Source organism: Neoarius graeffei, chromosome 2 (assembly GCF_027579695.1).
Source record: "Neoarius graeffei isolate fNeoGra1 chromosome 2, fNeoGra1.pri, whole genome shotgun sequence".
NCBI classification, from domain to species: Eukaryota; Metazoa; Chordata; class Actinopteri; order Siluriformes; family Ariidae; genus Neoarius; species Neoarius graeffei.
Genome location: NC_083570.1, coordinates 126356571 through 126368106, shown reverse-complemented (window position 1 = coordinate 126368106; position 11536 = coordinate 126356571). Strand labels below are relative to the sequence as shown.

Below are 11536 nucleotides of genomic sequence, written 5' to 3'. Positions count from 1 at the left end.
TCATACTAGCCAGCCATGACAAATAAGTAGCCAGCCGGGGGGAGTAAACACACAGTAAACTCCTGTGCACGCAGTTCCCAGGATTAAATGTATTTTCCACAGACCATTTATTTATTCACTTTACTCAAATACAAAGTAAAATGGCAGTAAATCTTCTTTCTTTTCTTGCGTGTTGCATCATGAGGCGTTCCTGGCTTGTAAATCTCTTATTTTCGGTGCATGACACATTCACGCAGCTGAGCATGCTATGAATTAACAACGACAACGGTCTGCAGTGGGGCTACACAAACACTCAGCGAACATTTCTCCATTTGTGTATGAAAATACACTCCAACCACTCAGTTTGGGTTCATTTACAACCAACGGTGTCTTTTGATGCCAGCATGTAATTGAACGAGAGAAGACTGGTTTACCGGAGACAAAATAAGCGTTATCTCTGCTTCTGTTCCCTCCGACACACTACTGCCTCCGCCGAGTGCGCGCGCGCACACACCGCATGTCGGGGCCGCGGATGAGTTACTCTCCCTTCATCAACGAAGTCGGCAGGGAATTTGTGGTTATCAGTACAAACAGCACGAATCACAACTTAAATGAGTGCGGTTCAGTTTGACATTATTGTCAGTCCGTTAGATAAACATTTAATTTTATTAAAATCGAAAATTAATATTTAGAGCCTGTGGGCTACAAAAATAATAGCCATTAAAGTAGCCGGCTGGACTTAATTGTGTAGTCGGCTGTATGGCCGGCAGCCGGCGCTTGTGGAAAGCCCTGCATTCCGCGCAGAATATAGAATTGAATGAGCTCTGCGCATGCGCCGTGCGGCACAAAAAAATGGCAGCCACCATGAAGGAAGGAGATCCGGAGTTTTCAAACATTTGCTTAAGTGTGAAATCGCAAAATGGTATTCTAGCGAACAACAAAATAGTAAAGATTCAGAAAAACAAATCATTCAGTGATCATTTTAATAGTGTAATTTTATCCGAACTAGGCCTAACGCTCGATTTAGAACTACAAAAAGTCCGTGTGTTGGACATTTTAAGTACCTTTGTAAAAGTTTTGCAAATGTTGCAGTCAGCATTTAAAATGCTAACTTAGTTTTTGTACAAGTTTCAGTTGATTAAACTGTCATTTTATTAAATGTGTCTGCTTTTGTAATAAAAAAGTACTGAAAGAAAAACCAAACACAGCATTGCGATTTCATATCCATCCATTAAAAAAAAAAAATCCCTCCCTCCCGACTGAAAATTTTTTTGCTCACCCGGTGGACAGGAAACGGATTTTTTTTTAAGGATGGCCCTAGTTCACACAAAGCCATCACATTATCCCACTGGACTGTAGATAAGACTGAATGAATGAAATGTTTGACATTTAATAATAAATGTTTTTGGTCTTTTGTAAAAACTGTCGAGTTTCTTTCAGTGTGTGTGTGTGTGTATGTATACACACCATTACACCTGAAACACCAAGGAATAATGTACAGCACACAAATAAGTTCATATATATATATTGATATGAGATAAATTTATTGAACTGTTGCAGAAATTTAAATACACAAACTAGTTTTATCCAATAAAAATAAAACACTATTTATATTTTTAATTCTTTGGACTGGATCTGACTGATAAATTGTGCAGAGTACTGTAAGCAGTTTCATGCAGGTCACAAGTTGTTCCTAATAAAGTGCTCATTTCCAACATGGAACTGCAGGAACACAAGAGTCTTCATCACACACACAGATGTTCATCAAATCCTGAAAAGAAAAACATCTGGATTAATCCCCACACACTGGACTGCGGTACTTCATGACCACCAGCATGTAATCATCTCTGCTCCAAGAGAAACATTATCATCATCTCCTGTTTATAATTTAATCCAACATTTATTCAGTCTTCTATAAGATCTGTGTTCTGACATTTAGCTCCAACAAACGAGAACTTCCACAAGATCTAACAGGAAAGTGAGCAGATGTTTCCCATCACATCACTGCTCTTATCCAATCCCAGGCTTTGGAGCTTTTTAAACAGTAACTCCCACTGCGGTGGGTTTGATCTCTTGTTCTACATGTAGATTTAAGTGCAGTGACTTTAAGAAGAAGCCGAGGTGAAGTTTACAGGAAGGACAGAAGACACGGTGTGGAGGTGGAGAGCAGGAAGGAGTGTCAGAGTGAGTCAAGTGGCTCCTTAAATCACATATTTGTGGCCGTGTGGCATTAAAGAGGATCATTTTACTGAGTTTTAAGGAGAGTCGAGAAGAAAGTGTGCTGCTGATCAGAAACAGGGAAAAGCCGAGATCATCTTATTCAGACAAAAGCAGCAGGATGAAGTCAGAGACAGCAGGGTGTCACAAGCAGGTGCGCAGATAGGATTTTTGAACTGGGGGGGACTGAGCTGTCAGCAAATGATTCCATTTTGTGTGTGTGTATATATATATATATATATATGTACTACCATTCAAAAGTTTGGGGTCACTTTGAAATGTCCTTATTTTTGAAAGAAAAGCACTGTTCTTTTCAATGAAGATCACTTTAAACTAATCAGAAATCCACTCTATACATTGCTAATGTGGTAAATGACTATTCTAGCTGCAAATGTGTGGTTTTTGGTGCAATATCTCCATAGGTGTATAGAGGCCCATTTCCAGCAACTCTCACTCCAGTGTTCTAATGGTACAATGTGTTTGCTCATTGCCTCAGAAGGCTAATGGATGATTAGAAAACCCTTGTACAATCATGTTAGCACAGCTGAAAACAGTTGAGCTCTTTAGAGAAGCTATAAAACTGACCTTCCTTTGAGCAGATTGAGTTTCTGGAGCATCACATTTGTGGGGTCGATTAAATGCTCAAAATGGCCAGAAAAATGTCTCGACTATATTTTCTATTCGTTTTACAACTTATGGTGGGAAATAAAAGTGTGACTTTTCATGGAAAACACAAAATTGTCTGGGTGACCCCAAACTTTTGAACGGTAGTGTGTATACATGTTATTTCACCTCCCTCACTGGCATCACCAGGAACTACCTGCAGGCCAGGACAATGATAACATTTTAACATAGCCTATGGAAATCCAAAGTTTACACATTATCATCACGCACAGCAACTGCAAAACTAGTTCCAACTGTTAACCATAGCGAGAGGCTGGGCTACGTGTGTGTGTGTAAAGTGTAAACCAGTGCATCCTGACTTTCTAACTCTGCCTGTGTGTTGCGTGAGCGGCAGTCAGTCAACAACTCTTCGCAAAGTTTCCTTATGAAACAATATGCTCGCTGAAATTATGGCAGGGAACGCTAGATTAAACATTAAAACTGCCTTCTGAGCACTGTATCTACAGGCTGCCACCGAAAGAAGGAGGCTACCAGAAAGGCTTCTCTACTCCGTATGATTTTACTTTCACTACGACATTACTTTCAACAGACGATCAAAAAATTGCAAGGTGATATGATAAAGTAAGGCACAGTTTACTTACAGTCGTTTTTTTTTTGTTGAAAAAACGATGCAATCGTTTTCTGCCTTTTGGCACCCTTCATCATGCCGTGTTGGGGTCCTGAACTAGGAGGAGCTGTCCCCGGTATGCCTGTCAAACTTGTGGGTAACCATAGCAACCAAGCTCGAGCTCGCAACCTGTGCAGTCTGCGCAGTTGCAACTATGTGTGTACTGCTGTGCACCTCAATAAACCGAATGGTAATTAGTCTTTTGATTTTTCATCAGGAGTTGAGGGAATGACATAGGATATCATCCCTACGCCTTGGATATAAACCGAGGGAACGCGTTTTAAGACGTTCCCTCACTTTTTAATAACCCGTGCGCACGCCTTTATAACTCCAGCGCACGCCTTAATGAAAGCGAGGGAACGGTTTGTAATTCATCCCCTCACTTTTAACTACCCGAGCGCACGCCTTAACGCAAAGCGTGCGCACGGGTTATAACTCGTGTGCGCGCATTAATATCTCGTGCACACGCCTTATAAGTCGTTCCCACGCTTTGTTATTTTTTTATTCACCATGTCCCCTCTACAGCTCCGTAAAAGGTAATTGTGAGAAGGAAAAAAAACCCACATCTGATTAAATAGAACACAGTGAAAATTTCTAAAACTGGTTTCATTTCATGGCCTGGTCATGTGATCTTTACTGAAATTAAACAAAAATGATAACGAGGTTAAAAGATTTTTCTTCTTCCCCAACACTGAACTAAAAAAGTCATTACTCACCACAGTGTCTGTAGTTTGTAATGTTCATCATCCTTAAGAGCAGAGAGCAGATTCTTTCCTGAGTCTCCGATTTTATTCCCAGACAGATTCAGGTCTCTCAGGTGTGAGGGGTTTGATCTCAGAGCTGAAGCGAGAGCAGCACAGCCTTCATCTGAGACACCACAACACACCAACCTGCAGAGACACAATGACACACACTTCACTGTCTCAGTTTATGATCATCAAGATTCACTTCGTGTCTTTAAATTCGAGGTGTGTGTGTGTGTGTGTGTGTGTGTGTGTGAGAGAGAGAATATCGCTCCATAATCGTTCAGTCTGTAGAAGAATACCTGATTAGTGTTGGATGGAAATGATTTTCATTGGTTTTGTTAAACAGACTTTCTCTGTAATTTAGAACAGTTTTATTGTTCAGTGTTGTTTCTTCCAGTGGACACATGAACAGAGACTTTAGTGAGTTCTAGAGATTTCTGCAGCTGTTCTGCTCTCCTTTGCTTTCTCTTTCTCCTCCTTCAGTATTCCATGCTGTGCTCTTGGAGTGATTTTTGCAGGATGCCTCGATCTTAGGCAGAGGAGCAACAGCACTGAATCTGCTCTGTTTGGAGACAATTTATCTTCCTGTGGACCGAGTCACACACACTCGCTCTTTACAAACGCTGTTTTAGTCACGTTTTCCTGCTTCACACATCTCTACAAAATCTCTCTTTAATCAGAGTTCACATGAACAGCTCTTTCCTGAGAAGATCAGACGGTCAGTAATCAGACTGTGTGTGTATTTTATAGAACAGGGTCGGACTCTCATTAGCTTTTGGAGAAGTCGTTATCAGAGAGGGTCACACACTTTAAAACCCAGAGTGTGGATGTTTAAATGGTTTATTCAGGACTGACAAGAACAAGTGCGAGTGTGTTTTCTTGAGACAGAATGGGTTTGTCGACTCTTCTGACTTGGATGAAGATTAGACCATGTTTTATTATTAATGAACGCAGAAAACCAGGTCATGTCAAAGGCTTCAAAAATGTTTCTGCAAACACAAGTAGTGAAATATAGATTTTTAAATCACCTGTTATGTTCAAATTGGTGCATTTTTCAATGTATGGTAGTGTAGGAGTCATATTTAGGTTGCTGTATGACTTAGTATTTGTTGTTTCTATATGATTTAGTTTGGTAACCTGGAAAAGGAATTATGTTAGAATTATGTTAGATACTTACCTGATTGTCTTACCTGTCATGTGGTATGTAGCCACTCCCCTTGACATGCCGGTGTGGCGCGTAACTGCAAGCTTTAATTAGTCCTTTGAATCAGGAGTAAGGTAGATGACGAGGCGGAATAGTTTTCCGACCGCAATAAGCCGAATGCATTGGAATAACCTACTAAACTAACAGAGCTTTACTTTAGTTTCCCTTTTTGATCCTTTGTTCGCAACCGTAAAGTAAACTGGAATTGTCTTAATGGAATAAACCACCATCTCATTTCATTGAACTTTCTGTGAGTGCTTAACTGGATTGTGTGTCGGGAACCTCATCAACCTCACGTGGCAATATTTGTTGCAAGGAATTGCTATTTCAGGTAGAGTTTTAATTTCAGAAAAGAATTCTTCTTCTTTACAGTTCTCTGTGTGTGTGTGTGTGTGTGTGTGTGTGTGTGTGTGTGTGTGTTTTTTTTCCCATGGATTGGTGATGTTTGTGAACCTGATGTTAATCATATCTGTAGAATAAAACAGAGCGTAGTGGTCGTGCCCTGTGATCTCCTCTCACACACCTATTGATCCTGTTCTCCACTTTAGCTCTGGGTTACTGTATGAATGGAACGGAGTCAGTGGGTTTACTCACAGACAGTCTGTATTTATGACTAAATGTGGAATAGGAGATGATTTTAGTGAAAGCACTACTGAGGAAAACTGCATGGGTTTAATCCTGCTGATCCACTGAGCTGCTTCTGTAACGTAGATCTGGCAACCCTGTTCAGAGCAGCGAGACGGAGACGTCCTGAGAGAATATTTACTACTTTATCCTTTTATTACTATATTACTAGGGGCCCATGGAGCAAAACTGTAGGAACCCTGTTGGTTTTCTTATAATAATAATAATAATAATAATAATAATCTCCTAAAAGTATGTGGACAGAAAACTGTAACTCACACAGGCACCAAACTTGGTTTATCGGGGCCTTTCACATGGCGTAATCCTAACTGTGGATTTGTTTATGTGGCCATGTTTAAGCTTTGCGTTTGACGAGCGGCACAAGTGTACACGAGTGATTGTGAGCCCAATTCAGTAAACATCTACAGATAAACTTATAGAAGTTACACAGCGAAATTTCTCCTCTGCATTTAACACCCATCTGAAGCAGCGAACACATGCACACAAGTGAACAAATCAGCGAGCACGCACGCGCACACACACACACAGGAAAAAAAATTATGGGTAAATTAAGAAAGAAAACAACTTTATTCATCACACCATGCTAACAGCACCCGGGGAGCAGTTGGGAGTTCGGTGCCTCGCTCAAGGCCGTCCCATATTAACCTACTGCATGTCTTTGGACTGTGGGGGAAACCGGAGCACCCGGAGGAAACCCACGCAGACACGGGGAGAACATGCAAACTCCACACAGAAAGGCCCTCGCTGGCCACAGGGCTCGAACCCACAACCTTCTTGCTGTGAGGCGACCGTGCTAACCACTACACCACCGTGCCGATTACATGGCTCTGTGATGCCTGCATATTTCAGCTTTTGGATGGAGCGCAATCTGCTGGTAGAATCTAAATGTTTGATCGTTTCAGAGAGATAGTACTGACTGCAGTCGTCTCGATTTTCATTATTAACCATCGCGTTTTGTCCACAGGGGGCGCTAAAACTGAAATATTGTAATATCTTAAAGGTAGAGTGCCTTTAGCCACATGGCCCTAAATTCTCCGCTATTTTTTCCTGCTTCACCATGACCCAATTCAAGATCCCTTCACATGGTGGGCTTTCCCCGTTCACGCAAGGCATTGTGGGATACAAATTTGAAACAGGAGAGAAAAATGGAGGATGTGAGTGTGCAAATGAATCGTGAAAGACCGACTACAGTAACGGAAAGCGAGAAGAATAGACGTTATGTTATATACGAAGGAAAGGAAACGCAGGACCAAACTAATAAATATTGGCGCTCAGCGAGCAACTCGGTGTGATCAGCTGTTCGTTTAGCGACAGAATGATGGAACTGTCAGTGCACGCTCAAAGGGAAACCTGTAGATGGCAGTAATGCAACACTGTGGATGCCAGCTGCTGTAAAACCCTAAAGAAGAAGAAGAAGAAGAAGGTAAACCTGCGCATGCGCACACGGACTTCCTCTGTCTGCTTGACTGCGCCAAGCGAGCGATTTCATGCACATTATTTGCTTTAATCCCCTCAAATTAAATAACTTCCCAGCCCCAGAATGGCCTGATATTTTGTGAGATATTACAGAAATAAACAGATATCACAATCACCACATTTCAGACGCAACTAAATTTCATCGGTTTTATGAAATTGAAAGGCCGTCTCACTTTAAGAACCTCTTAAGTAAGAAATTTAAAATCGGGTGTGGTCTCACTTGGCCCCATATTGCTTGGACCCCGATGATCGCTGCTTGTGGCTATATTTATTACTATATTACATTATTTGAATTATTCAAAAAAATCAACAGAAAGACGGTTACTATGGTCGGCCCCATTTACATTTTTTAATTTAAAAGCAAAAGTTTTTTCATCAATTCTGTGTTTTTCATCAATTTACTACAGTGTTGTAGTAAATTTCACAGTGAGTTCAGACACATCGCAGTCGGATCAAGTCCCGTTTTGTGCTGCAGCTTCTCACATACGTCCATCTGACCCAAAGACTCTGTGACAAATCATCAGTGTGCAGTGAACAGAAACAATCTTCCTCCTCAGGACACTGATGATGAAGCTAAAACCTCTGCTTCAGTCTCACTATTAGAGAATGGGTCTTACTGAGGAGCAGGTCATGTGACTCTCAGAGAGATGATCTTACCCCAGTGTCTCCAGTTTACAGTGAGGATTCTCCAGTCCAGCACAGAGACGCTTCACTCCTGAGTCTCCCAGATTATTCTCGGTCAGATTCAGGTCTCTCAGGTGTGAGGGGTTTGATCTCAGAGCTGAACTCAGAGCAGCACAGCCTTCATCTGAGACACCACACCGCTCCAACCTGCAGAGACACAATGACACACACTTCATCAACAGATTTAATACTGACTTTAAAGATGATGAGTGTAGTGGTCTAACAAAGTCAAAACACTTTGGATGCTGTTTAGTTGTTACGCGCTTATCTCCAGAGGTGGACAGTAATGAAGTGCATTTACTTGAGTTCTGTACTGAAGTCCACTTTTTGAGTATCGGTACTTTACTTAAGTATTTTTTTTGGAAACTTATGACTAACTTCACTACATTTGAAAGACAAATATCGTACTTTTTACTCCACTACATTTCTATCAGGGTCCTCGTTACTCGTTACTATGAAGCGGCTTTGAAAGTGGATGTTTTTTCATTTCTTTTCTAAAACGTGATTGTTTATTCGCAGGTGACACTGAGACAGTCTATCAGTAATCACGAGGGTCACGTCACAGCCGTAGACTGGATAAAATCAAGTTCAGTGATTTCTCCACAGCATTATTTGAACATGATCAGTTGATGGCAGAATGGAAGGAGGCGGTTCTTCTGGGGAATGAACGCACCCATGGCCATACCGAGAACCCATCTTTCAGTTTTCTGAAAGGAATAGAGTTGTTTCGTTTTAAATGTTTGCTTTGTTTACCTAAAACGAACCACATCACGGCCTACAAAAACCGAATAGGCCGATAAATATAATATTTAATTGCAATTAGTTGCCAATACGAGTCACGATATAAGGTTACTAAAACCGAAAATGTAACTGAATAACACGTTAAGAAATAAAGCAAGTTTAAAAATGACTTCAGTTCTCCTTTAAGTCTAATTGTTCACGCATAGCTTTGAAGCGGTTTAAATAAATAAATAAATAAATAAAACCCCACAACTACTGGTCTCCAGCATCTTCCATTGTCTAAGGTGGGGTTTACATTAGACCGTATCAGCGGATCATCAGATTAACGTTTTTAAAACGATTAGCGTGCACACAGCAACACCAATACACGGATACGCTCGGCTCCGCAGGCATCCTGCGCTCCAAATCACTCCGCCCTGAACAGCGAGTGCCCTCTGGAGGGTGCGCACTCCGGCCCTGCGCAGCTCACAGAGCGCGCGAGTGAAGCGCACAAGCAGTGATTCGGGACTGAGCTGCTGTGTGTGTGATCCCAGCGCAGATCACTTACTACTTGCAAGTGGAAGGATGGCAAGCCTAAAGACAATCATAACTACACAATGGGCAGTATTTGCATCAGTATTTGCAGTATTTTCATACTTTTATACTCTTTAATGAAAGGTGATACAAGGCGGAAGTCCGCGCCGTTTTTCAGCAGTCGCGTCACATGACCAACGCCAGCGAATCAGGAAGGTGGATGTCACAGTGACGTTGTCCAATGAGGACGCCAGCTAGAGCTCAGCACAGCGTATCCGCGTATCTCAATGTTTACACAGCACCGGAGCTGACACGATCTGGATTGAATACGTGGACGCTGGCGGATTCCCGTTTCCCGGCGTTTCCAGGCGGTTTAATGTAAACGGACAGTGCATCCGCGAAGAAAATGAGACAGATACGGTCTAATGTAAACTTGGCCTAACTGAGACTCGACTGAGCACACGGAGGGCACCATCTTCTACCTGAACAGGTGACCTAAGACTCCGTCAAAATAAAAGTTCCAAGCTGAGTGCCAGTAAATCGAAAGCAAAAAATATGAATCTCTAAACCAAAGCAAGTTTAAATTAAAGTTTGGCTCCTACAATGAGTGTGGAAAATTAACTTTATTATTCAGAACCAGGGCTTTACATTAGCACCCGCCCACCCGCCAAATGCGGGTAAAATTGGGCTTTGGCGGGTAATGACTTTAGTCCCACTAGCCACTTTGGCGGGTGGTTTATTCTGTGGTATAACGATATATTTTAATTGTAGTTTTCTCTGAAGGCATCTGATATAATAAACGCACTGCAGTGTAATATTACGCGCCTACAACTCCCATGAGCACCTGCATAAACATTCTGACATGTTAGAATTGTTTAGAACGTTCGTTAATGTCTCAGATAAAATCAGTGATGCGGTAACCTGCGGCTAATGAGCAAAGCAACAAAGTTGCTGACGACTGACAAGCGCACTATGTTGCGGCACATAGCTGGAGTTTCAAACCCTGCTGCTCAGGGAAAAAGGGGCAGAGATGATCAGGGCCGGAGCAGCATTTTAAAATCACCGAGGTCCGTGATGTGCAAAGCGCGCACCGAAACATTTCCGCCATATTTCAATGAGAGGGTGAATTACACATCACACAAGAGATCTATTCCTGAAATTACTTTTAATAGTGTTCAGGCCTAGACATTAAGCATTTACCACTGGTGGCCCATTGGGCCAGCGGAATTGAAAAGTTACTGGCCCAAATGGAAAATGTGGTGGCCCGAATGCGTGCGGTACCTGCATTCAGGCCACCACATTTCATACAGTTCATAATACACTATGTCATTGATTTTTGGCTAGAAAAGTAGACTTTAGGGGTACATGTTGTTGCCGAGCGCAGCGAGGCTGAACATTTTTGCAGAATATCCCCAAGCCACATCATTGTAGGAGGCAATAATCTCCTCATCTCCGTACAAAGTAGTGTCACTTTTTCATGACCCTCCCATAAATAATGACCCCCCCAAAATTAAAAAGAGCCTTCTCAAGATTATCACAACTTATATTTTGATTTTGTACCTGAAAACAATACTGACAAAAGACAGTAACTCGGTCCAAATTACCAGCAATGGACTCAAAAACAGTCAAATCAAATTGAAATAAATATATAAAACGTTTTGCTTCTGAAAATGTGCACTGCACTGAAATAGCAATAAAGTCAATTTAAGGTTTATAGTTTAGTGCAATAGCTTTCCTCTTCCACACTCTCGTCTAAAATGGCAGGGCTCTACGTTAACTTTTGAAACCGCTTGTCCTGTCGGGCAAGTTGAAAGGAAATTTACTTGTCCGAATGTGAAGTTGACTTGTCCGAAGAAATATGTGAGAAAAAACCAACAAAACTATTTGTAACCCAATCTTTACGGCATTTGTTTCCAAATTCACAACATATACATAATATCTATGAATCAAAAGCAATCAGTACTTGATATACTGAGGCAAAAGTTCAAAAATATAGTAAAACAGACTGATTGATACCATAATTCACCAATTATTCTGCTG

General features: G+C 41.5%; 1 protein-coding gene across 3 annotated transcripts in view; it reads right to left on the bottom strand.

The window, feature by feature from the left end:
- Positions 1 to 1492: 1492 nt before the first annotated feature.
- Positions 1493 to 11536, bottom strand: part of LOC132882262 (NACHT, LRR and PYD domains-containing protein 12-like) — a 56654-nt gene continuing 46610 nt past the window's right edge. For all 3 annotated transcript variants that reach the window (XM_060915541.1, XM_060915542.1, XM_060915543.1), the window contains 3 exons: positions 8216 to 8389; positions 4204 to 4377; positions 1493 to 1750 (listed from right to left, as the gene is read on the bottom strand). In XM_060915541.1, coding sequence (XP_060771524.1) covers positions 1744 to 1750; positions 4204 to 4377; positions 8216 to 8389 — 355 coding nt within the window. In that variant the 3' untranslated portion in view covers positions 1493 to 1743. The remainder of the gene's footprint in view (positions 1751 to 4203; positions 4378 to 8215; positions 8390 to 11536) is intronic.